Here is a 27,714-nt window from a genome sequence, read left to right as displayed (position 1 = left end):
ATTCCCATCTGCATAGAAGACTTACCATATTCCAATCCCTAATCATGATCAGTAACCCAAATCCTGGGAATTTTTGTGTTAATCCTCATTAAATATGATATAAAAAGACAAATTTAAATTAATTTGTATTTTTCATAGCTAACAAACCTGTTGGTCTTACCATTAGGATAAATCTTCTGGCCAGCTGGAAACCAGTAAAAATAAAAACAAGAATTGTTTATGCATGGAATTGGTAGCATCTGGCATCCGTCACAGAGGTGAGATGGGAAGCGGGTAGCGACCTTATCTCAACTCTGTGATGTCTCAGTTTTCTTCCAGCCCATTGTTAACTGAAAGAGGGGTGGCTAGAGGTGGGCAGTATATGTTAAGACCACATTGTTAGCTATGAAAAATACAAATTAATTTAAATTTGTTATTGTTTATACACGGAACAAACCCGGGTCTTAACATTAAGATAGACTCACTCTTGGTGGGAGGTAAGAGAATCCTGAACCGACTGGAGGTTTGGCACACTTGGTCATATTTCCTGAATAAGAGAATTCAGAGGAAGGAGACCTAAGCCTCTGATCTAATAGATATATGGGTATCCAACAGTCAGATTACTGGGCTAAGTCCAATGCAGAAATTCATTGCATCAGAGGAAGTTCAGAGAGAGGAAGGGTTTGCTACTGCTAGGTATATTTGTGTAGAATAAAAACAAACTAACAGGAAGGCTACTTCACTCATCTGTATCTGGCCCGTTCCAGTATATGATGGAACCACCTTCTTACAGCCTGTAGGTAGAGAAGAAAGGAAAAAGGGGGAAGGAAAAGAGACCAGTCATCTCAATTATCCTTACTTTCATACCATTATCTTAGGCAAGATACAAAACTGTCCTGCTGGGGGCACTGGATGAGCTACACAACTTGAGCAACCACTGCCAGACCCAAGGAAAAAGTGTCCAAGGACCTGTGGGCAATGTCCCTCCGGTAGAAGGAAGTGAATGTGGTTTGGCGGAGCCAAGAACCAGCATTCAGGATACTATGAACAAACAAGTTCTTCTTGAATGCCAAGGAGGAGCTTAGTCCTCTAATGTCACGTGCTCTTCCATGCACAGTATTGGCAGTAGAAAATAATGAGGAGTAGGCATGCCTAATCACTTCATGAAGCCAAAACGAAATAGTATTCTTGGACACTTCTTTCTTGATCCAGCCTGTGCTAACAAAAAGTCTTTGGCATCCCAGTCTGAGATGTCAAGTCCTTTTTAGATAGCAACACAGTGCTCTGACAGGGCAAAGGAGCAATTCATCTGGATTGTCATTAACGAAATCCCCCAGGGAAGGGATGGAAAAGGAGGTAAACCTGTCATCATGAACCAAGGGGTTATGAGTCTTAGCCACAAATTCCAGGACAAATGGAGTTTTCCCACTCTTTCTGAAGAAGACAAGACTAGAAGGAAAACCATCTTGAGGATCAAGTTCCTGTCCGATGACCAATGCAGTAATCTGTTTGGGGCTCAAGTGAGACTGCTTAGCACCAGAGTCAGATCCCAGGTAGGAGGTTTCAGTTCTCTAGGAAAACAAGACTGTTCAAAACTTTTGAGCAGCATAGAGAGTTAGGTCCACGTCTTTCAAACGAAGAACCAATTCCAAGGCAGCCCTGTAGCCCTTAATAGCAGAAACAGTAAGGTGTTTTTCCTGGTCGGTATAGTTCTCGGCTAGCACTCTGGTGAGCCCGCGTTCAATTCTCCAGCCGGCCAATGAAGAATTAGAGGAATTTATTTCTGGTGAGAGAAATTCATTTCTCGGTATAATGTGGTTCGGATTCCACAATAAGTTGTAGGTCCCGTCACTAGGTAACCAATTGGTTCTTAGCCACTTAAAATAAGTCTAATCCTTCGGGCCAGCCCTAGGAGAGCTGTTATTCAGCTCAGTGGTCTGGTTAAACTAAGGTATACTTAACTTCTGTTTTAAGGAGCATCAGAAAATTAGCTATCCACTGAACTGAGGTTCTGAGTGGAGAGAAACCCCACCGATGACACCAATCACAGTAGAAGGCCCATTTCTCCTGATGCACGGCTGAAGAAGATCTTCTGAGGTAACCAGACATCTGTGTTGCTGCTCTACGAGAAAAGCCTTTCGCTCGCAGGAGATACAGGATAGTCTCCAACCGTGATGAGATAGGGATGTTACCGATTGATGGTATCACTCTACATGAGGTTGACAGAGAAGATTGTGCCAAGGGGTATTTCTCTCGGAACCGCTGAGAGCAGAGTTAGATCTGCAAACCATTCTGCTTGAGGCCATAAAGGAGCTATAAGGATCATCCTGAGATTCTGTGAAATCATCACTATGTTCAAGATATGACCGATCAGGCAAAAGGGGCGGGAAAGGTGTAGATGTCCAGGTTGTCCCAAGGATGTTGAAGGGTGTCCTCTGCCACAGTGAAGAGATTTAGAATAACTGAACAATAGACCTCTAGCTTCCTGTTGAACCTTGTCATGAAGAGGTCTATCATTGGTCTCCCCCACAGATGAAAAAGCCTGTCTGCCACCTCCTGATGCAGAGACCACTCCATCCCTAGAACCTGTCCCCGACGACTTAACTTGCCAGCCACTACATTCCTCTTGCCTGGAAGGTACCTGGACATGAGGTCCACTGAATTGTTGATAGGGGGAGAATGAAGAGGCACTCCCACTGTCAGGTTTTCATCATCCAACCACCACAGAAGGTTGCTTCTTACCTCTGTCAACAGAGGGTCCTGTCACTGAGGAGTCCCTTGCTGGAGACCAAAATTCCTTCAGCCTCCATTGCAGGGAATGAAGATGAAGATGGCTGTGAGGAACCAGCTTCTCTAGCAAAGTCAAAAGTCCTAGGATCACTTGCCATTGCCGAGCAGGTTGGTTCCGTTCGGATAGGAAGGAGCGAGCCACTGTCCTGAACTTCTCTATCCTCTGATCTGATGGGAAGACTCTCGATGAGGTAGTGTCTATGATCATTCCCAGGTAAAGGATTCTTTGACTGAGATGAAGATTGGACTTTTCCAGATTTATCACGATGTCCAAGCTGCAACAAAATTGGAGAAGATGATCCCTGTCTCGAATGATCTTTTCCTGAGAACTCGCCAAGACCAGCCAGTCGTCAAGATATCTTAGGAGGCAAATTCCCTGAGCATGAGCCCATGTCCACACTAGGGTGAAAACTCTTGTGAACACCTGGGGAGCTGTTGTCAGACCGAAGCAAAGGATTTTGAACTGGAACACCAGTTCTCTGAGACTGAAGCGAAGGAACTTCCAGGAGGAGGGATGAATAAGGATCTGGAAGTAAGTGTCCTTCAAATCTATGGCCAGCATGTACAGGCAGTCCCCAGTTATCGGCAGGCTCAGTTATCAGCGATCCGGTCTTTCAGCACTTGTCTAGTGAAGAAAATCGCCAATTTCCGCTTATCAGTGCTGATAATCGTGCACTGGCAGTCCCTGGTTATCAGTAGGGGTTCCGTTCCTGACAGCAAGACGATAACCGAAAATCGGCGACAACCGAAAATCAGCGATATAGCGCCAATCCCCAGTGTCAATAGCCGGGGAACAGCTCCGATAACCGGGGATTGGCACCGATAACTGGAGATCAGTGTCGAAAATCCGGTTATCATTGTCACTAGACAAGCGCCATAAAACCGGATTGCCGATAACTGGGGACTGCCTGTATTGGTGCTGATACATACCTAACAGAGGCTCCAATATTTTGGCACTTATTGCGCTGATAAGCACCAAAAATCACTGAAAAGCCTCGAAAATCACAGATTTTCACTTATTGTCACACCATCGGAACAGAACCCCACCAATAACCGGGGACTGACTGTAGTCATTGTCTCTGATGGCTGCCAAGACTGTTCGAGGAGTCTCCATCTTGAACCTCGTCTTTCTGATACAGAGGTTAAATGTTGATAGGTCTATCACCGGCCTCCTATCGCCAGTTGCTTTGGAAACTAGGAAGACTCGGCTGTAGAACCCTGGGGAAGGACGCTTTACAGTAAACCCCCTGTATTCGCGGTCTCACTATTCGCAGACTCACGTATTCACAGATTTCTCTGTGGAACGTATCTACTCATTACTGTATTTTCATATAATTTTCATGACTAAATGCACTTTTTGTGATAAAACTATTAAAACACTCAGGTATAAGCATTTTTAGAGGGGTTTTTCGTGTTTAAACTATCAAAATAGGCAGTTCTTTTTTGTGTTTAAACTATCAAAATAGGCAGTTCTAAGTGTTTTTAGAGGGGTTCTAAGTATTCGCAGATTTTAGCTATTTGTGGGGGGGTGTGCGGTACACATCCCCCACGTATACAAGGGTTTTACTGTAGATGGTAAAGTAGGAGGACTTAGGATAGGAGAAGAAGGAGGAATTAGAGGAGTGGTAGTTCTATCATCCCCTATATTATTAAAAGGAATGGAATCTGCATTGGCCCTATTCTCAGCCCTAATGGCTGTTTTCCTCTTCCTATCTCTTTCTAATTTTTCTAGATGAGATTTCAAAGTTTTCCATTTCTTATCCTCCCAATCCTGACATGCAAGTATTATTCTTACTACGTTCTTGGCCCCTACACTTAATGCATTTTGTATGAGAATTGTAAGAAAGCTTAGTTAACCTTGTTCTACAACCCTCAGAACAGAAGCGAACACTGGATGAACTGGAATCCAACATCGTTAACTAAAGTAATTTCTACAGTTAACCCAAAACAACAATTCACCAATGACAGCAAGCCACAAAGCAACAGATTCTGAATACTTCACCAATTTCGAGCAAATAACAAGCTGAAAAGCGAAGAAGCAGCTGCGTAAAACTTCCGATGTTAACTAGAAGCCGGCAGAAAACAAATTGAGTTATCTGCTGAGTTGTTTCCTTGAAGTCCTGGATAGTGGGCGGGACCTTGTCATCTACACACTAATGATAGTAGCACCGCCACACGAATTTTGAATTTTTAAGCTGCCGTAGGTTAGAGAACCAATAGCTATGTAATTATTTGGTAAGTTACTTATATAAAACCATCATTTACCACATATAAAAATTCTAAGAACTTATTACATATTGCTGGTTTACCAAAAAATATTTTACAACATTGTTATATTGCTTAAGCTTTGGCCAAAAAAATTTAAATACAGTACTATTAATTAATTTTAAGACTTTAAACAGAAAAATTATTAGGAAAATAAAAACTAAAACACATCCACTAATGTCAAGCAATGGAAAGTGACAGGCTGAGAGGACGGCTGTTTGTGTGGTTCAACCATCTGATCTTCAAGGAAAATCTTTCTTATGCTTTTGTTGCAGGAATCTTTATGTTTTCAAAAATAAAAATGATTTGAGTTAACTTCAAAAATGATGGTTTACTCTCAAATATTTATCTCTATAAGTTACACATATTCTTAATGTCCAGACTTTGCTCCTAGGCCTACGAATATTACTTTTCTTTATTTGTTAAAAATACATTCCATTCCCCCATTCCTGTATTAACAGTTACTGCAAAAAAAAAAAAAAAAAACACACACACACACATGAAGCTATCCATACATTCTCACACTTCACTATCCATACATTCTCACATTTCAAGGTATCTTATAAATCAATAACATACCAAAAAAATAAACCACAAGGACATTGAAGAAAATGACATTCTTTGCCAGTTAAAAGAACTGTGCACTGATTATGCCTTGACTTAACACTAAAAACTATTTAAATGAACATAAGCCTCGGCACACTGTGCTCTGAGTTGAGCAAAGATAATGACTGTCTTAATAAAAGAAACTTCTACATTTAACTTATGTCCCAGAGGTTACAAATTAAAATGATGCATAAAATTTATTCATCAAAGCTACTTTTAAATAAGAGAAGTACCCTAGCCTAACCCCTGTGAATTCACAAAATTAAGCTATTAACATGTATGAAACTGGAAATAAAAAGAAAAACCATCAGGGTTTTTAGTTTTCTGTAAAAGAAAACTATTGAGATGGCTATTTGTCTGTCCATCCGCACTTCTTCTGTCCGCCCTCAGATCTTAAAAACTACAGAGGCTAGAAGGCCGCAAATTGGTATAATGATCATCCACCCTCATATCATGAAACATACCAAATTGCAGCCCTCTAGCCTCAACACAACCCCCCACCGGGCTGTGGCTGAAAGTTTCATGGGCTGCAGCTGAGGGTTTCACACAGCATTATAAGCTGTACAGAAAACTCGATAGCACAGAAGAAACTTCGGCGCATTTTTTACTTGTTGTTACTTAGCATCCACAAGGCAATCAAGGTCTACGGTTCTAGACAGTAGGCTTACATAAAGCACCATGTTGCCTTACTTTTGAGCAGTAGGCTAAAGCACAGGCCTTTGCTGGGCCTTGCAAAGTCCTACCTGCACAGTGCCTACCCAAACATATATATCAAATTTAATCCAGTTTCAAAACTGTGTCTTTCAAACAAAAACGAACAATCGTATAGCCCTACCTATGAAAAAGACCCAGCTAAACTCATTGGTTTTAAAATCAAACTTCACTGGCAGTAACCCTAGGCCAACCTCAGTAGGCCTCCTTTGGCATGGGTTAGTCTGGGCAAAGGAAACAAATCTGAATACTCTGGAGTACAAAATATGAATAAAATGATCATTACGAACTCAATTTTAACCTTACCATAGTTTAAGGGTTATAGAGCGAAGACCACGGCGAGATCTAAACAAACGGTCTCAAGTCTCACTTTACGCTGCTCCACAGTCTTTGAGAATGTTTCGGGAAGAAGAGTAAACGATTTGTTATTTTTTTGTCTTATTTCTTTATTTCTATTCTTTCCAATCTATATTCAATAAAAAGTATTTAAAAGTTTTGGATTGATAGCTATCCGTTGTTAGGTTCAAATCTAATTTCTTGGAAGATTACATAACGTGAATGTCAAGATCAGCTGATTTGGACATTACGAACCCAAATATTTTTCTGCAAGATTTACTTCACCTCACCTTTATTTACCAACAGGGAGCGGATCTTTTAATCAGCTTTAGAGAGGAAAACTACCCTGTGAACCTTCCCTTTAACGCACTGACAACAGACAAATACAGACTGTATACTTTGTGATTCCTCCTATTAAACTGTTTTATGTTTTTTGGGCGTTGTGCGCACGTGCTCCGGGTGATATTAGAAAAAAACACGATATAATTCTTCAGTATCCTCAAAGGAAATTCTGAATATTATATCCCTTTCATCACGGCCTCTGTTTCCTTAGCAATCTGACACTTTACAGGTTCCTTTTTTTTCTCTCAAAAGAATTATAGACATGTCTGGGATTCTCATATGAAGCTAAAGTTCATTTCCATTATATCTGTCTTTCTTCATGAAGCTGCATGGAGCCCTGATACTTCATTAAATACGCGGTGATTTGCTTACGGCCGGAACTATTTAAACACTGCATTGTAGTTGATGTAGAATTTTCTGCAGAAATTGTTTTAAACGTTATTCTAAAAAGCTGTTGCCCTGTGGTGTTCATCCTCCTTGTCGACATGGCATGAGTTGGCCTTGAGTCTGCTTGTTTTTGTATGTAATGATTGTATGCACAAGAGCCAACTGATTTGATTAGTGTTTCATCCATTTCTACCTTTGTTAGCTAGAATTATTTGTCACTCTAATGACCCAAATGGTCTAGTGGTATGCAAATGGTCTCTGGTCAAGTTTAGGGGGAGAGTGCCGTCGGTGCACCACAGACATTACTTAAAGTTCTTTGCAGAGTCCGGTCCCTAGCTGCGACCCCTTCCATTCCTTGTACTGCACATCTGCTCATATTCTCTTTCTTCCATCTTTCTTTCCACCATCTCCTAACAATTGTTTCATAGTGCAACTGCGAGGTTTTCCTCCTCTTACACGTTAAAACCTTTTTACTCTCAATTTCCCTATTAGCCCTGAATGACCCCAAAGGTCCCAGTGCTTGGCCTTTGGCCAAAATTTTATATTCCAACCCATATCCCATTCAGTTAGAAAGAGTATGTATGGACAAAATTTCTTTTCCCCAAACAGATCAGTTTCATTTGCAGTTATCTAAACACATTGGAACACATACTAATAAATAGGCATATACATATACAACATATCACGTTATATGATGCATATAGGTAAAAAAACTATGAATAAGTCTTAGTTCTGTCAAGGGCGGGAATCTGCGATGTTCGAAATAATCAGCTGGTAACCGATTATTCACCAAGGACTGATTTGCAGAAGCCCAAAATGTGTGAGGTTTCTCTCTTGAAAGTCACGGGATTTTTTATCGAATAATAATAATAATAATAAAATAATAATAATAATAATAATAATAATAATAATAATAATAATAATAATAATAATAATAATAATAATAAAATCCTTTATTTACTGACTGATAGTGTGGCATGACACAACGATTCTGCATCTTATCCAGTCATTTATCTATCAGTGAATGACAAGAAATTAATAATGCATTTGTTACTTATACTTACAGTATACTAATCTGAAATCACTATGGCAAAAATAACAAAGCTGCACTGAAATATTGAGGACAAACGGTGAAATTTCTGTGAAGTTACTGCTTTCATTCCTGTTTAATAAAGACTAAGCACAAAGACCGATTTGAGGAAAACGACAGTAAAAAGATTTTTAAAGGTAAAGGTTCACACTTATTTCAGATTTTCAAAGGTGTGAGTTTATTGTTTGGATATTGCACGGAAATACATTACATAATTACAATTATTCAAACGTTTTAAAAGACAGAAATGTTCCGAAAAACTGGTGGATAAGTGCTCCTAAGGAATGTGGACGTAGTTTGTAAACAGAGATAGGCTATGGTAGCTTTAACTTCAGTTATGTTAGTATAATCATGGGTGAGTATCTTAGAAAGTTATTATATACTGGCCGATAAAATGTTGTTAGATTGAAAAAAATATTAAATGGGATTATCCCCGCTATATAATAGTAAACAGTCTCTAAAGTTATAAATAAATTGCCCATTTGAAGCTAGAGAAGTGTGAAAGACGAGGTTAAGTAAAGCATTGATTTGCGACTAGCCCAGTAAAAGTGGCGTCACTTAGGTTAAGGCTTACGTAGTATGTCCATAAGGTGGACGTAGGCCTAATGCACAATAGGGTAGAACTAAACAAGAGCTCCTCATCGGGTACTACTTTGGAAATTGATTTTTCCTATAGGCCTAGTATATGTAGGGTTGCCACCGTTCTGTAAAATACAGATTTGTTCTGTATTGAGAGTGAGATGTTGCTTCTGTATTGAACCAATACAGAACGTATTTGTTCATAAGGTGTCTGAACATCATTATTTTAAAATTACGTTCTCAATTATGCAAAACAAGTGGACTGACATCAGGAATAGGTGCTCCACTGAGCTAAAATCCGAACTCCTTGTAACCCTCAAATTCGAATGGAGTTGTGCTGACTTTCTCATTGCAAAGGATAAAAGGCTTCTACTTATGGGAAAAGTAGGAAACCTGGGAATGACCGATATCCATAGTTTTCCTATTCACTGAAAATTGGTATGATGTTATTTTTCAATGGCTATTGTAGTTTAGCAGTGAAATAAATCCTGCATTTTATTTTGTACAGTTCTGACGGAATGAAATAAACTTTATGGTATATGTATATATATATATATATACATATATATATATATATATGTATATATATATATATATATATATATATATATATATATATATATATATATATATATATTATTTCATTGTCTATGTCACAGCATGTCATTTAGATTTGAATTTCTATAGACTGGTCACTTCACAGATAACTGACAACTTGAGAGGTGATCTTCCAGTTCCTCAGCCTCATGTTAACTGTTTTCAATGCCCCAGAAGAAAGGGCTATCTCCGCTCGCCTGAACTTTTCCTCCTTATACAACTACGTTCTGTATTTTTCTGAGCTCGAGGTGGCAACCCTAAGTATATGGTTGCTTAGTAAGAATTTACTGTTTTTTTTTTTTTTGTTCGACTGTAATTAACCTTTAAATAACCCCAGAAGTTGTATGTTGGCCATCCTGGAATGCTATTGCGCATACGCAGTGTTACAGGGGAGCTTTTGGTAAGGAGTGGAGTTTCCTTCACTAGGGGGTTCAGGGGACTCCACCCCCCGACTAAGCAACATTGCCTGCTAGGTTAGGTTAGGTTAGGGTAGTGTGAGGGCTAGAGAAAGATAGCTAACTTTGAAGCTTTATTAGCCCATAAAGAGTTCAGGACAGTATTGGATACAAGTGATCCTTACCAGCGGGCAGCTGCAACTAACTCTCCCCTTGCTGTGCACTGCCAGGCACACTCCCCCCTCCATTGTCCAACATATTTTACGGTTAAGAATACGGCTAGCCCATACATGCCCCCACAAGATGGACAAATATATATAAGGCGACAAATATTTTTCTATCTTCAAAATACAATAGTACATGCACTCTGTTCTTTTGCGGGAGCTGTCCTAGCTAACCGTGAACACAACAAAATAAAAAAATAGAAAAAAGACAGAATATCATACATAATTAATACAACACTCTCAGAATTACTAAAAATACAACAGATTACAGTGTTCAACAAAATTTCATCTTATAATCGTCATGCCATGCAGGTGGCCTCCTACATCTCTGTTGTCGAGATTCGGGAAAAGACTCTGGTTCCCGAGAATCCCGATCAGGGGGTACTGGCGATGCTGGTGCCACTGAGGGGCGAAGGTGGCACCTGTTGCATACTGACACCCGACCACTTCCGTCCAACCGTACACGGTACTGACGGTACCCGGTCCCAATGACTTCTGTTACCACACCAGTGCGATCCCAAAGTTTGGATGCGGGTTCCTGAATGCAGACATTTTGCCCCACTTGGAGGGGTTTCAGAGTCCGCAAATTTCCTTCTGTTTTCGCCGAGACCTTTTCATTCTTTTCAGCCATTTTCAGTTCTCTAGACCTAAGAGATTTCTTCCAATATTTATTTATTTATTCGGTAATACTGGCGACACTTTTTCTCCGTGCAACGGTGTATTATGATACTGCAAGAGGGCTTTGGCAACCTGATCCGTATCTAGACTACCCCCAGGCCCTAGGTGGTCAGTGATGGCACGTTTTGCTACCTTGACACCTGCTTCTGCGCACCCATTTGATTGGGGATATAAAGCTGATGATATCCTGGATGACACGCCCCATCTTCTTAGAAAATTCCTCATCTCCTTGCTCGACAAATTGGTTCCACCGTTGGTAGCCAGTTCCTCTGGGGCACCCCATCTGATAAAATACCCTCTGAATTTCTTGATGAGATGTCCTGACGTGGCACCATTAGGCAGATGGGCCACCTTTACCCAACCAGTCAACCTATCAGCAAAAGCCAAGTACGTGCGTCCGTGGACCTGGGAGAGGTCAGCCACAACCTGGTGAAACGGTTACTCTGGTGGGGGCGTCATGATCAAACGTTCTTGCTGCTGCGATGGGGTGTGTGTCTCACATACTTGACACTTTGCCCTTTGATGTTCCAAGTCACCTGTTATGCCCGGCCAATACACCGATTGGCGGGCCCTTCTTAACATTGAATCTAAACCTTGATGACCGCTGTGCATGTTAGCCGCTACCTGCTGCCGTAAACTTTCTGGGATGACCAAACGTACACACCCTTGGTCATAGGTACATGTTACTAATTCGCCTGATACTGCTAACCGTTCTCGCACACCAAAGAAAGGTTTTAAACACTTGAGCTCTTGACTCTTGCTCTGAGGCCACTCGCCATTGCAAACTCTCGTCAGTAGCAACTGGTACACTGGGTCATCTCGAGCAGCATTGACAACAGTCTCTTGATCCATTATGACTATGTCCTCCACCTCAAGCGCTGCCGCCAAGGTGGTTACCATAGCAACCATGAGGTCATCGCTGAGTTCCAAATCTTCGTCTTCTGGCTTAGTGCGGAGGGAGGGGTAGCGGGAGAGTGTGTCAGCCGCACAGTTTCTTTTTCCAGGCAAATATTTGATGCTGAAATGATACTGCAATGTCTTTTCCTTTAACCTAAATAATCTGGGATTAGTAATATCCTTTAACTCCCTGTTACCAAACAGTTTCACTAAGGGACGATGGTCCGTAACCATTGTCAAATTCGAACAACCTAACAAGAAAAGCCTGGCTTTTTTCAGACACCACACTACCCCTAGGGCCTCTCCCTCAACTGCAGCATACCCCGCTTCAGTAGAGGTGAGATGTCTGCTGCCACATAACACCAAATGCCATCCCCCTTTGCAGCAGAAAGGGGTATCCACTGTAACACAGCTGCAATATTGTTGCAGTACCACAAATCCAATACCCTCTCTGCACCAGTCTGTCATGGCGGCCGTCGGCCGTGATTTGTCGTAGTACCTCAGGCCTTCTTTGGCTAACTGACATATAGTACTCTTTGTCGTCTCGAATTCTCATTGCAGCTGGTCATCCCAATATACTTTTTTTTTTATGGCTTCTTAAGCAGATCCCTAAACAGAGCCATCACAGGGGCTGTCGCCATGAATGGGGCCAGCTGATTCACTAATCCATGCCTTGCACGAATGTCAGTTATAGACGGCTCCGACGGCATGGGGAAATCCTTGACAGCTGATAGCCTATCCGCTGTTGGTTGGTAGGCATCCCAACCCAACTGATAACCCACAAATTCTACTTCCCGCCTACAAAACTTGAATATAGGCGGATTGAGTGTAATCCCATGTTTCTCACACAACTCCAAAAAATCAAACGCATGCCAAAACGCTTGTTCAACACTCGTGTCATACAGCAGGGTATCATCAATGTACTTGTATTTTCTGGTAACGTTTGCTATGACATCATCAAAACGTTTTGTGTACGCGTCCAGAGCCGAGCAATGGCCCATGGGGGTACGTAGATACTGATATCGTCCCCATGGTGTAATAAAGGTAGTCAACCTCCTACTCTCCTCGTCCAGTTCCACCTGATGAAAACCAGAATATGTGTCAGCCACTGTTTTAAAAATGTGTGGTGGGACGTTTGAGACCATATCAAATGGGGCAGCTGTGTGATGGGTTTCTCTTAAATACACTGCATTTAGCAGTTGAAAGTCCATTGTCCTTCTAGGCTGGCCATTTTTCTTGCCAGTTACTACTATCCTAGAACACCATTCGGTGGCCTCACCAGCTGGCACTTTGCGGATGATACCTTGGCTCACGTCTTTCTCTAACTGTTTCTTCACCTCGTTCTCTCAATGCTTGGGAACAGGCAACGGTGTATGAAAGGCCACAGGCTTAGCATTTGGCACAACATGAATATGATGTGGGGGGCCTTCCATCACCGGAAGGGGGCACTGGCTCGTATTAAATGTGGTGGCCGAAAAACGTTGCAAGAGCCATTCTTGGAAGCGGTCGACATTCATCTCAACCAGGGGGAAAGGTGGGTTCCTCTCGTTGGCAGGTGGGGCTAAGACCATGGGGATACAGTGCTGCCTGACACGCAATACTGACCCTTGGCACTGTCTCTTACCTCACGTTTCATGACTCCATCACTATTCCTTTGGGCCAATGAGGCTACGGCTGGCGGACTGTTCGTCGGAGGACGCACCGATGCGACACTGTCGAAGTTACAAGCAATTTCACTGCTCTCACAGACACTAGACACTTTAGCATAAGGGAAATCTCTTGGCACTAAACACAGCTCTTTACATGAATCTAAAGATAAGAAAACACATGATGATGATTTAGCAAAATAAACCATCTGCTCACACTTCACAGAGCCTATTTTGATGCAACACCAGGTCACCCCCCATACTGGCACTGCCTTCCCCACTATGTCCACTAACTTCACCTTCGGTTTTTGCAATTGACCCTTGCTCAACCCCAATAAACGAAGATGCTGTGTGCCAACCACACATACTTCTGCCCCAGTATCGGCTACCGCCATTGCCTGACCCCATTTTCTACTACTAGGGATGCGAATATCAATCTTCACGTTAGGCAGGTTACTACAACCTGTACACGACACTTTAACAGTCGCCAAAGAATTTTTATCTCCCTGACTTTTCTTCTTTCCTTTCAGGCAACACCTGGCCAAATGCCCTTTACCACCACAATTAAAGCACTCAACATCTCTTGCCGGACAGGCTTGGCGCCCATGACCATGATATCTGTTGCAACTATTACACTTAGACCTATCCTTTGATGGGCCCCTCCGCTGCTTGCCCATACCTGCAGCCACGGCATGTGCCACGGGTGGCTCCTCTTCGTCGGACAGTTCGACTGCCGCCCCAGAAACGTTGGGTTTACCACCCAATGAGTCACGAGCTGCCATCTCGAATGCTAAGCCTTTTGTTTTCAAATCCTCCAATGACATAGACTCACCTGTTGACTGATACAACTCTCTTTTTAGCATGGGGTTATGTAGGCTGACCATTATCTTCCTAACAAGGATATACTCTGCTAAATCACTAGAACACGACGGGCACTTAAATCTGCAATCAATTGCCTGTTGGAGACACTTATTAATGTAAACTTTAATGGATTCTTCAGCCAACTGATGGCTACTGAATAACGTGTCCCATAACACAGCCTGGTTGGATGACGATGTCACTAGCTCCTGTATTGCATCCAAAGCACTCTGCAATTCAGCCTTGCACCAGAGACATAGATGCATGACGGCTTCTATGCCCACCCATTTGTTCAGGTGAAGCCAACACTCTACGACCTCCTCCAACTTCAGAATGCAGACAGGGACATGTCTTACTTGCACTTCTTGGGCGCTGCTGCTGCTGGGGTCCTGCCTGACACAGGAGACTGCGGAGGTACAGAACCATTCCCTTGAAGTGCTGATAACTGACGTGTCAATGCTTCAATCGCCGCCTGTTAAGACTGCAACGCACACGAGATCCTGCCGGCTCCTTCTGCCGGTGCAGCTGGCAAGTTTGCAGACTTTCTTGCGGGCGTGGCCCTTCGCACATGCCAACTCATCTTGATTCAATCGTTGGTTCTTGATTGTCACTGCGCCATGTGAGGGCTAGAGAAAGATAGCTAACCTCTGAAGCTTTATTAGCCCATAAAGAGTTCAGGACAATATTGGATACAAGTGATCCTTACCAGCGGGCAGCTGCAACTAACTCTTCCCTTGCTGTGCACTGCCAGGCACACTCCCTCCTCCATTGTCCAACATATCTTGCGGTTACGAATACGGCTAGCCCATACAGGTACGTTAGGTTGATATAGTTCCTTTTATAATAGGTTTCCTTAGCCAATCCCTTCTTAAACATGTGGCTCTCTAATGACTTGCGAATGCGCGGAACCGTTCTTCAACAACATGGCGGTCCGGTCTTTCTCCCATCGTTTCCAAAACCTTGCATTCCCAAAGGGTCCCCAACCATGTTGGGTAAATATGAGGTTAATAATTGCCCAACATTAAACAAGTCCACCTCCTTCATCAGCAACACTAAAAGTATGGAAAAAATCAATTTCCAAGGGGTAATAGTCCATGTAGAGTGTTGAAGTATTGGTGTTCCATTCGATTAATAATCGCTAATAAAGGTGGGCAGAAAGGAAACACCTGCTGCAATGATCTCCATTTATTGGTATCTGAATATTATTGTTTACACGAGTCGATCACAAACTAGGCGTGGTAATGCTTCTTTACAAGAATGATGTAGGTCTTACATCCTTACACAATTACATATATTGACTCAAATAATTATAAAAATATCAATTATTGTAACAGAGTTCTTGCTTAGAAATACCCAGGGTAGTTGTGCCTTTGTCGCTCTGCCAAGCACGCTGTTGCGTTAGGGCTATCCAGAGAGGGCGACTGGCCAGGCCAGTGCACCACGCCGTGTTAGTTTACGTTAAGAGAATGTCAGGTTAGGTTGTATCCCTGACCTGCGTAAACTGGCCTCAACCGTCACATACAGCATACACAATTCTGCCACTTTTGCTGTTATATTTATTGAGTACTAGGCTGTATTTGGTCCATGGTATGAGATTGCAAAGTAACAACTGATAAGTCTTTGTAATTAAGCTAGCCTGTAGCTATCCTAATGATTGGTTATTGAATAGTAGGCTAATAGCTTACTACCAAGACAAATACTCACAATGTACACCTCATGCATGGTAATGTAGGCATTTGCCCAATTTGGTTTTACATGTTTACATGTTCCCTCTTTATTCCCTCCATAACTTTAGGATTCTGAAGTGAAAAGAACTCAAAAGAAAACAAATTAATTATTAAATATGAATGAAACCCAATTTAAGCAGGCAGAAAAATGTGTATGGTGCTTGTTTGGCAGGAAATTGCTTTATCATATGGTCACCTGTGATTAGGGTAGGTTCCTGTGTCAGGTAAAATCTACTGCTTCCTTTCTCCAGTGTATATTAATTTTTGTATCGATTGAATTTTTTATTTTTTTTTTGTCTCAACTTTCTTTACTTACGATCTTAAGATGATTTTTCCTTTGTGGGTAGAACATAATATGCATTCTGTCTTTACTTGCGTAGCTTTAAGGTCTTGCAAGTGTACTGGGTACAGTTGAGAGGAAGGAAATATGAAATTAATTCAAGGCTGCTCATGTGTTCGATATTAATCCTCTGGTAATTAACATTAATAGAGGAGAAGAAGCATTAACACTGAAATTTTAATTATAATAGAGTAAAGGGAATTATTTTGCTTTAATGTAGTTTTGTTGATTTATGAAGGCTTTCTTTATTTTATTCAGTACTGGCATTTCTATCTAACATATTCCAAGAGAGCTGCCACCTAACCTTTACATGTGAGTAAACCACAAGTGTAGGGTATTCAGTATGCTGCTTGAATATATTTGATGAGAACTTCCTATTTAATGATTATTGGAATTAATTATCCAAGATGGTTGTACATGCAAGCTTATTTCTAGGACTGGCATAGCATTTGCATGAAGGGAAGCTGTTTTCGACATATCCCCTAACCTAGTTATATTATGAAAAATACTGTCTCATTCTTAAAATTCAAAACGCAGCAGTTTAAAAGAAATCTTTATTCCTTAGTTAAATATTTACCTTCAAAGGTACCGTAAGCAATAAAGATATAGAAAATAGCTTAAATTTTTGTAATGGCTCTGCTATGTTATGTGGCTTCAGGATGATGATAGCTTTCTGTGTGAGTTTGACTTTGTGGAGGACCACTTTCTTTTTTTTCAAAGCTGAAACTGACAAAGGCAGACCCTTATTACTGTTATTTTTCTTAATGCATTATGTAAAACTATTTGCTATTGGATTACAAAAATGAGTCATAAAATAACTATTGCTTCAAGATTGATTTCAATATAATAATACTATGTTTAATGTTATCAAAATTTCATGAATGATTAACACTACCAAATTAAAATGAGATATTAAATGAATTTATGTTTTCTAGTATCTAGTAGTGCATTTAAGTAAAATTGTTTTTCTTGTAAATTGCTATAAAAATCTTTTAGCCAAGTAAAATTCTTACTTTCCCACAGGTCATGATGAGCCAATCCCAGAAAGCCTTAAGTATATCAAATTTGGTTGTCCAGTGTGGTGGCTTAGCATCCATCATGGAGAATGCCCTTGGTCCTCATGGCAGGTCAGTTTTAATGGAGAGAAGTGGAAGTGTCATCATTACCCAAGATGGAATTGAGCTTTTGTCATCCTTAGCCATTGGTGATCCACTCTTAGCCATGGTAACAAAGGGCATCTTGGATCAGTCAAAAGTACGTGGGGATGGAAGTAAACGAACTTTGTTATTATTGAGGTCCCTTTTACGTTCCCTAGACTATCATGTGTCACTACGTAACTCAGCTTCCCAAACTGTTAGGAGGCAGAGAATGTTGCAAATAGTTTCTTACTTGAAGAGATATATGCTAAGTACCATTCAAAGACAGGTTTTTGAAAATGGTGTGCAAGTATATCCACTTCACAATTTTGAAGCCTTAGGAGAAATATTAACTAGTTCAGCTGAAAGTTTTTTTTCAACAAAATTCTCTAAACTAATATCTAAAACACTTGCTGGGCTATTTAGGTTATACCTTACCTGTCAGTGCAGTAGCAGTGATGATGTAGTAAAGCTCTTGGGAGATAAAATGATTAATACCCACAGAGCAATAGTGGAGATCTATAATGCTCCACTCTTAAAATCAAGTGTTACCCAAGGTTTTGTTCTTACCAGAGATTTCAAACATCTAGAACAATCCATGTCATTTGAAAATTTACCATGTGTTTTATGGTCTATAGAATTGGAAGAAGTGAAAGAGGGGCCTAGTAATGTCACTGTTGAAGTAGCAGATTCAGAGTTACTGATGGACAGTTTGATGATACACAACTTGTTTTTAACTAAGTGTCTTTCCATTTTGAAGTCTATACGTGTACACTTGATATTCTCTTCAGTTTATTTTCCTGACTGGGCTGTTCTGCAGTGTAAAAAATATGGTTTCTCAGTAATTGATATGATAGATGCTGAAGAATGGAGTTTTATTGTTACAAAGTTACGAGCAAGTCCAGTGACTTGCTTAAATGATATTTGCTCAGAAAATATAAGAACCATTGATAAGGTAGAACCTATTATTCTTGGTAATTCACATTTCGTTAGGTTGTATTTATCAAATGTTTATCAGATAATACTCTATGGTCCAACAGTTTCACAATGCAAACAGTTTTCCTCTGCATTTTGTAAACTTTTTAGATATTTGCACCACTGGATAATGGACTGTCTTGTTTTGTATAAATTTTTAAGAGAAGCAAAATGTGTTAGTGGAGGCTTAGAATCAGGTCAAGGATCCTCGTCAAGTTCTACACTCACGGGAGATCCATATTACCTAACGACAGTCAATTCAAACACTGTCGGAGGTAATGCTGGTGGAATAAGTTCTTACTTATCCACTAGTGACCCCTTACCATTGTTTTATTCTGTTCCTCCTGGTGCATATGTAGCACTGCTAGCAAAGTTTTTGGTTTTAGAAGATCATGTTGGTTATCGAGATGGGGTAAGGGAAGTTGGCTTGTCGGTGGTATTAGAATTATTAAATGAAATTCCATATTTGTTATATAAGAAATCAAGACTACCTCAAGAAAGATACATAATCTTTAACACTACCTTCAACAGTCATAGTAGGAAACTTTTGAATGGATCTGGTTCATATTCTTTAAGTAATCTGCTGGCTGATTTGAAGTTCAAGGGTTATGAAAGCCCTTTCGTTTTTTTCAAAGTTCTTGACTCTGTTTTCACTTTTGCTCACTTCATTTTGAGAATAGAGCATATTGTTCCCTCAAAAATTAGACTTCCCAAAAAAATTAGCAGTCATGAGGAAATCAGTGATGAAGAAGCAGCTTAAATGCTGGCACCTGCATCAGGTATCAGCTGATGCCATTGCACTTGCAGAGTAAGATGATGATGCACCACTGCCCTCAAAGTAAAGTTGTGCCTTGTTTTAACTTAGTCAAAACCTCACCAGCTCTCAAGCACACCCGCGGTGCACAAGAAATGGGGTGGCAACTGCATATTGCACTGCCATCATGTTTCAGCATTTGTTATGTGGAGTCTGCAGAGAGGCCAGTTAAATGTGTGGTTCTGATAGATGGGCCAAGAAAATCCATCTTTGGAATATGAAAGATGATTATGTGCTCAAAATAATGTACATTAATTTATGTATTTATGCAAATGAATATTGATTTTTTTTTGCAGTTATTTTGTGAATTCCATAAAATCTAAGATAACAGTTTGGAATTTACTGTACAAATGTGAACTTGCTTCAAGTTCTTGTTTTTGTTTTCAAGTCTTTCTTTCAAGGATTTATTACTATGGTACTATGAAAACCGTCCAGTAAAAAAAAAAAAAATAGAAAATAATGCTTTGTGTTGTGAATAAATGTAGGACTTTATTAGAAAAATGCTCTCGGAATGAAAGACTATTTGTATTTTTATAGTGTTGGCTGTTGTGACTTTACTATATTATTAGCTAATTACACTGTTTGTGTATGGTAATGATGCAGAATTTTTTTTAATACAGCTGTCATAATACAGTAGTATTGGGACAATTTGATTTTCTTTTTTACTGCTGTGATGGTGGGCAGCTTCTGCTTGAAAACTTGAAAAGCCTTAAAAGCTCTACAGCATTTGTAAATTTGCAGTTACCAGTACCAATATATTTCCTTCTTGCTTGTTGTACCATCTTAGCCTTAAATGTTGCACAGCACCTGTGATTCTAGTCTGTAGGCTGTTTAAAATATCTGCCTTTACATGTGCATAATAGCTGTGAGTTCCTAGATTGTAATGTGTCTGTGAAAATGATAACCAGTGATTAAATAAGTAAACATATTGAATAGTAATTTATTCTTTATTAAAGAGTTGAATGATCAGATTACTGCTTTATATATGTTCTATATGATTTAATTCTTCTAATCATATTTATTATCTGAAGTCTGGGGTGTGAAGTTGTATCAAGAATATTTTATCAAACTCTGGTCAGTGTGTGCTGTACAGTTTGTATAATTTTTACTAAATTATATTGTTTTGGTAATGTATGTGATAATATATTTAGTATATTAGTTTTAGAGTAGCCTCTCCACTTATCAGATGCTGTAGGTGCTTGGCATTTTGATAAGTGGCACATGCTTATCAGACCTGCAGTATAGCTTGCACTGGAACATTTAAGTTATCCCCCAACTGTCAGTAACCTAAGCAAAACTGAACTTAATTATTCAGTTGTGGTTTTATTTTATTTTATGGTATCCAGGCTGTCAAGGCCAAGCGCTTCGACACTTTCATCTATTCAGCACTCAAGACAATGAAGAAGAGAGTTGGATAGGTTGGACAGCAAGACAAAGAGATCCAGAAAATAAGGGAGATGAAGTTTAAGAGTCTGAAGGTGGAACTGAGAGTAAACCGCACAGTTGCAGTAAGAATAATAGTTAGAGGAGTAGGACAGTAAGATTGAAGAAAGGAAGTAGTAATGGAGGCAAAGTAAAAGGGTGAAAGGTGGATGCAGCTAGGGGCAAAAGAGGCACTGCTAATGCCCTTTAGTAATGCCTACAGTGCACCACATGAGGTGGACTGACAGAACTACCCCCTAAATGGAGTCATTCAATTTTAAGAGATTTATCCACAAAATGTCTGTCTTCCAAAAGGTAGCCTAGTAAAAACCAGCATAATAAAGTAGCTGATAAGTAAAGGAGTCTAAAGTTTGGCTGATAAGTTGGGAAATTACTGAAAATTTTAATGCAGTATTTTTTTTTTTTTGTACTAAAAGCAAAGCCCAATAACTTAATGATGTTTATTTTGCACACAGATGAGTGGTATAGAAGCAATGTATGCCTAAAAATACATACTGTATGTAGTATACAAATCCTGTACTGCATATGGAATCTTTCTTATTGTACAGTAATACAGTAGCCTCATGTTGTAAGCTAATTCAGCATGTGCAAATTCAGTAGTATGCTAATGGCAGCTATCTATGTCTCAGATCCCATCTACTTTATCATACCTCAGTGCTCTGAATGCATTATTATATTAGCCATGTGTTAACATTCACTGTGAACAAAAGTGTATCAAAGCTTGCTTGCAATATTACCTGCTTTCTTTGCTTATTGTTCCTTTCTGTGAGTTCTGGGATTATGGCTGAAGGCACAAAAGTAGTGACACTGACAAGTCTACCCAACCCATAACAGCCCATAAAGCCTCTTAAAGAGAGCCAATAGACATTCTTGATGTAATACTTAAAGAGAAAATGACAGCTTATGAATTGGCAAGAATATACAGTGAAAAAAAATAAACCATGATAAGAATAGTGAAAAGAAAAATTCTTTCTAATTTTGTTCAGTATTTAGGAATAAATATTAATGGAAGATGAGAAAATATTTAAATTTTTTGTTAAGAACCAAATGGGAAAATTTGTTATGTCAAAAAGCAAGTACTCTTTTCAAAATGAACCCTAGGATCAAGTAATGCCAAACTGGCATAAGAATATAAAAAATAAAATTCTTATAATAGATAGTCTGTATCTGCTAATGAAGATACCACTGCTAGATTTCCTGCATTATTCAATTAATGGTAGAAGAAAAATGGTACCTTGCAGAGTAAGTCTTCTGCTGTCATGAAATTGGATTGTTCAGCAAGATGCCACCGAATAGTATATACTGTACACCTAAAAAGTGGCAAACTGGCTAAATGATTCAAAGTATGGACAGTGGTGTTGCTACGGGGGGCCAGGGGTGGCCTGGGTCCCCCCAGTCAGATGCTTTGCCCCCATTGGCCCCCCCCAGTTGAAATTTCCTTTGTAGCTAAATTTTAACCCTTATAGTATTTGATACATTTGCATATAGTAAGAGCTGAAAATTAATTGAAAACTCAGCTCTATAATTTCAAATACAGGTACTAATTACCAATACTGTTATTTTCCTTCATTCACATGGATATATACATTTGAGAATAGTATATTTTACTGATTACAGAATTGGTATATTAGTTTTGTGTAATTTTCTTTGGCCCCCCAAAATTGATCTTGGCCCCACTTAGGCCTCCCCACTAATGGAATGCCAGCTACGCCAGCTATTGGCTGGCGTTTGCAAAGCAGCCAGTTCAGGAGCGCCATTCATTTTCCTTGACGCTGATTGGCTGTACCCTTGGCGCTGATTGGCTGTGTACCCACCCCCAAGACTCACTCTCGTGGAGATGTACAGAGCCCACATCTCTGCCAGTTCAAAGCATATTCTTCACTGTTCGAATGTTTTGGTTGTGTATGTGTGTACTTTCCGCGTCTTTGTTCGCAGTGTTATTCTGTGTAATCATGCCCTAAGATGTCTCCTAAATGCCCTACTCCTTACCTCCTGGCAAAGAGCTTAAGCGCCAGAGGAAGGTCATGGTGCTCCAGGAGAAGGTAGGACTTTTGGATACGTTGAAGGAAGGGAAAAATGATGCTGCAGTAGCCCGCCATTATGGCGTGAATGAGAGTACCGTCTGGTAATCAAGAAGAAAGAAGCAGAGACAAGGAAGACCGTGAATGTTAGTGTCTATGGTAGTGCCAAGAAGGTTTCCGCTGTGTGTGATATGAGCATCGTGAGGCTGGAGTCGGCCTTTGCACTTTGGATCACAGACGGCCATAAGAAGAACATTCCCCTCAACACCAACATCATTTGCAAGAAGGCATGACAACTCTACCAGTAGTTTTCAACTGTTACAGAAGGCGGCAATGTACAGGAAGCAGACTTCTTAGGCTTCAACGAACCCACTGGTAAAGAAGAAGAGGAAGAAGCAGGACCATCATCAGCCCCTGAAGATTTTTGGGCCAGCAAGGGGTGGTTCCAACGTTTTTAGAGGCAGTTCCAACTAAAGAATGTTTCTCTGCATGGGGAGGTGGCATCGACAGGCACAGCAGCAGCTGCGAAATATCCCAAGACCTTCAAGAAGATCATCAGGGACAAGGGCTGCCATCCACAACAGGTGTTCAATATGGACGAGATGGTCTTGTTCTGGAAGATACTTCATGAAGGATGAAGCCAGAGCCCCCGGGTTCAAGGCCCAGAAGGATAGGGTTACCCTCATAATGTGTGGCTTCATGCTGAAACCAGGCCTCATTTACAAGGCTGCAAACCTAAGGACCCTTATGAATAAGAACAAGCACTGGCTGCCAGTTTAGGATGCACAACCCCAAGGCCTGGATCACCAAAGTCCTTATGTGTAACTGGTTCATTCAGAGCTTCATCCCTCAAGTTTAAGGAATACCTCAATGACTTGTGCATGGAGTTCAAGATGTTGATTATGGATAATGCTGGTGGCTACCCTCAGGATCTTTATTACGATGGAGACCATCTTTAGTTCCTCCATGCCAACACCACCGCTCTCCTCCAGCCTATGGACCAGGGCATGATCCGTGCCTTCAAGTCACCCCGGAACTCCCTCAAGCACTTTGTGAATGAAATGGACACTGACAATGAATTTATGAGTCTATCAGCGAGGAAGAAGAAACACTAGGTTCAGGGTACGAGCAGGAGGATGAGGGCTTGTCTTTGGAACGTCTTTCCTGACTTAAGAGGATGGTCAAGGAGGTGCAGGAGTCAGCTTCGGCATGGGATCTTTATATGGGACGCTTCTTGAGGTTCACAAATGCCCTTGCTGCAGCAATGGTGCCCTAAACATTGTCCTTGTCAGCATGAAGCAGCAGCAACAGCAGCTGCCTATCACCATGTTTCTCGAGCAGGTGAAGGGCCCTCCATTCATCAGACTGCACTGCTAAATCATCATCTTCAGTCAACCTTCATCAGTGTCAACCCTATCTATGTTAAAAGAAAATGGTAAGGGTTGAACACATATAGGGATAACTTGATTGGTTTTCACCTTGGTAAGAGTACAGTAACAGTTGTAGGAGCGTTGACGCGTAGCTGTAAGCCATATACATATTTTTAAGGGTACAGTAATGTTGTAAGGTGAGTTTGAAATGATATTAAAGTCTTTTAGGATGATAGTTTAAGGTATATTTGGTGTTTGAACTATTAAAATAGAACTTATTGCAGACTTCAACTTATCATGGTTGGTTGTGGTCCCTAACCCCCTCAAATACCAGGGTTCGACTGTTTACATAGTGTACAAATCACCTTTGGCATTTATGAATATTTAAAAGACCCTGGAATAGCTTTTTGGCAATAAAAAAGGTAATGGTAACACTTACCTATCGAAGTGTTTTTCAACATGAGATCTAAGAAAAAACTATTTTATTTTTCCCTGACAACCCAATGAAACTCTTCTTCATTGCTGGGCATTCCAGGCACACATAAAACATGTAATCCCTTAGACATATTGTCAGGAGATTCATAGTCTAATACCATTCTTGACAACACCTGCCTGTGACATTTACTTTGTTTCACATCATTTTATGGATATTGTAACTTATACCATTAGTTATAAAAAAAAAAAGAACAAAGGAGGGTGGCGAGTATCTAGTTAAATTTTTTATATTTTTGTAAGAGTGACTTAGACTTTACTTATTTGTACTTAGACAAATAATTTAGTTTATTTTGAAAATTGTTTCTGTTTATATCACAATGGTTATAACTTAAAAAAGAAACAGTATTATAAGTGTATGTGTTTTGTACTATACTGTACAATATGGTATTCACTGTCTTGCTTGAATTCACGCATGCATGAAGGGTGCTAGGAACCATATCCATGAATGCAGGGATAACTGTATTCTTTGGTGCTTCACTCACCAGTATACTGTATGTGCTTTCTAGACAATGTCTAGAAGTTGTTTGTAAAACTTTGAATTTTGCAGTCTTATGTGTACACAGTCTAGAATGTAGGTAATTTTCAAAAATTAATTTAAAAGTCATGTTCATTGCATAATGAAAGGTATAAAATAAAGTAAACATTCTTTCAAGCATAATAACACCTAGTCTGCAGTTACCTTACCCTATCAGTATGTGTGAGAGGTAACCTTGTGTCCTATTTCTTTTGTATTTTTATGCTTGATACTTTATTCCCGTGCATATGGTCATAGCTGTGTTGATGTGTCCACTGGTACATTTATGCAATCCTCCTTGGATTATCTGTACTTTTATATGCCAGGTTGTTTTAAATCTTTGTTAATTAAATTTAAATGTTATTTATTGCCTTGTGTTATACAAAAAAAATTATATTCTTTATAGAAGTAAAAGAAATTCCCAGTTTTTCGAGAATACATTGTACATAAAAGAGGACTAATTTATTCCTCTGTGTTGAACTGTATTCATGTATTTTATACTACCTATATGTTTTTTATCTGTATTTGTCCTATAACCGTTGCTCATTTTTATAAAAAAAATTTTGGGACTCCCTTTCATATTAATGATGGCTGCCATGCGTGTTTTCCTCCATAATCTTGTTTTTCTGTAGTAGATCCTACTCATAGCTAACATCAGTAAGTGTTATGCTTATGTGTACATATAGAAGTTATCAGAATTTTACTTAGGTAGAGTTAGCAAACCTATAGCTAGTTTATCAAACTGAATTGTCAGGTGTTTTGAGAATCCATTACTCTAACATTGTAAATCTTTCATTTTTTATAATGGTCCCAATGCATTTAACTCATGGCAATAATTATAACTGACAATATGCAAAATTCGTCATAGAGGTTCTGGAGTGCATGTGCATTCCTAACATTTTTGCAGATCCCATTTCTGCATTTTAGTAAGAAAAAAAAAGGCTCTTAACTGCTCCATTGTAGTAAAGTGAATATAGGAAAAATCATATAGTGACAAACCACTGGCTCTTTGAATGAATAGTGTAGACTTGAAAACATTAATCCATATTAACATCTGTGAAATTTTGTTTTTCTTAGGGTATTTTCTTATTTCAGATGAATGTCTGCGCATTTAGACTGTTTGTTCCCCCAAGTACAGTATGCATATTGATGTTGGGATTAAAAATAGGACCACAGTTATTTCTGCATTTGACAGCTTTAATTCCTTTCTTGCAGAGTACAGTATATGTATATTGACAATAAATCTGCCACAACTGTATGGCACAAAGAGTCGTGCTGTGTTGATAGATATGCTGAGCTTTTGTTCTTTTGTATAATTATAGGACAATCAGGCTAAAAAGAAGTAAATTAAAGCACAAAAGTCATAAACATTAGCAGTAGCCATTTCCATAAATTGTTTTAAAAATGTTTTTCCAAGTCTTAAAGAAAACTTTTTGTAAAGACTTTTTCGTATTAAGAATCTATTATGCTACAGACAGTGCAGTGTGTGTGTAAGAATCAACGAATAGTGATCATATCACAATTGAAAGCGAGTGTTTTTTTAGCTAACTCTGACATATTGATCAGCACTGAGATAGTATGATCTACAGTGCAATGTTCAAGTAAAGTAGCATCATACTCACTCCTCACAATGCTTGATGAAGATCTGAGCTACCCTTTTGAAATTATTGTACCTGATGCAATGCAGTCTAGTCACTGATATAATCAGAATCCCTTACAATACATTTTGTACTGAGACTTGTCATATACTTTCAGGTTATCATAATTAAACATTTTTCTGTGATTTTTCAGGTTGCTGTCTTTTTTTTTTTCTTTTAATAGGCACCTTCTGTAATACTTTCACTGTTTTTTGGTGTTTTCTCAATAAATTTTTATCTTATTGGTGTTAAATTAAAATTATCTGTGATACAGTGTTTTTTATTTGAAGAGATGTAATGTTACTGGTATCCCTTCCTCTCCACTCTAAGCATATTATACTTATTCTCACATTACCAAGCAATATTTTTAAATATGATTTTCTTACCCAGAGCTGTGAGTATTCTTTTAGAATTTGTTTAACTCTTAGCTTTTTCCTCTCAGTACAGTTCCTCAATTCTGTCAGAATTTATCTCCAGAAGAGTATACTGTCTAAGAAAGGGAGTGAAAATCAGATTATCATAGCTTTTATAAGTTAGTTTAACAAGACAATCGAGTCACACGCTACGCCCAAAGGTGTACACTACAACAGGAACAAACATATCAAGAAAATTATTTTTTTTATAAACTACATACCATCAATAAAAACATGCTACTCAGAAAAAACAGTAATGGCTTGAACTAATACAATGCAGTGAATTACAAGTCATTAAAAACTAATTAAAAAAGAAACTAGAAAATTATGTAAATTCACAAAAATAAAAGTTTTATGAAATATCCATAAAACCAAACACAAAAAGCAATAAAAAAAGAAAAAAATTCCATGATAAATAAATGAACCTGATGACTGCAAGGTGAAAATCA

General features: G+C 39.4%; 2 protein-coding genes across 3 annotated transcripts in view; one reads left to right on the top strand and one right to left on the bottom strand.

Annotated features, from left to right (window-relative positions):
- betaggt-II (geranylgeranyl transferase type-2 subunit beta) overlaps positions 1-7,083 on the bottom strand; it is a 205,696-nt gene extending 198,613 nt beyond the window's left edge. Inside the window, exons 1-2 of one of the 2 annotated variants that reach the window (XR_010849362.1) lie at positions 6,978-7,083; positions 6,658-6,739 (exon numbers count right to left, since the gene is read on the bottom strand). Coding sequence is in view for 1 of the 2 variants with exons in the window: in XM_067082092.1 (XP_066938193.1) it covers positions 6,658-6,660 (3 nt within the window). In the remaining variant the exon portion in view is untranslated. The remainder of the gene's footprint in view (positions 1-6,657; positions 6,740-6,977) is intronic. The other variant, XM_067082092.1, reaches the window with a different exon arrangement.
- Positions 7,084-8,417: 1,334 nt separating this feature from the next.
- Positions 8,418-27,123, top strand: LOC136825518 (T-complex protein 1 subunit gamma-like). Its single transcript, XM_067082091.1, has 2 exons — positions 8,418-8,861; positions 17,471-27,123. Exon 2 carries the CDS (start codon positions 17,474-17,476, stop codon positions 19,316-19,318), a length of 1,845 nt encoding a protein of 614 aa, XP_066938192.1. The 5' UTR covers positions 8,418-8,861; positions 17,471-17,473; the 3' UTR covers positions 19,319-27,123.
- Positions 27,124-27,714: the final 591 nt, after the last annotated feature.

The sequence above is a fragment of the Macrobrachium rosenbergii genome, chromosome 37 (genome assembly GCF_040412425.1).
Source record: "Macrobrachium rosenbergii isolate ZJJX-2024 chromosome 37, ASM4041242v1, whole genome shotgun sequence".
In the NCBI taxonomy this organism is placed as follows: domain Eukaryota; kingdom Metazoa; phylum Arthropoda; class Malacostraca; order Decapoda; family Palaemonidae; genus Macrobrachium; species Macrobrachium rosenbergii.
This window is presented reverse-complemented; position numbering and strand designations above follow the sequence as displayed.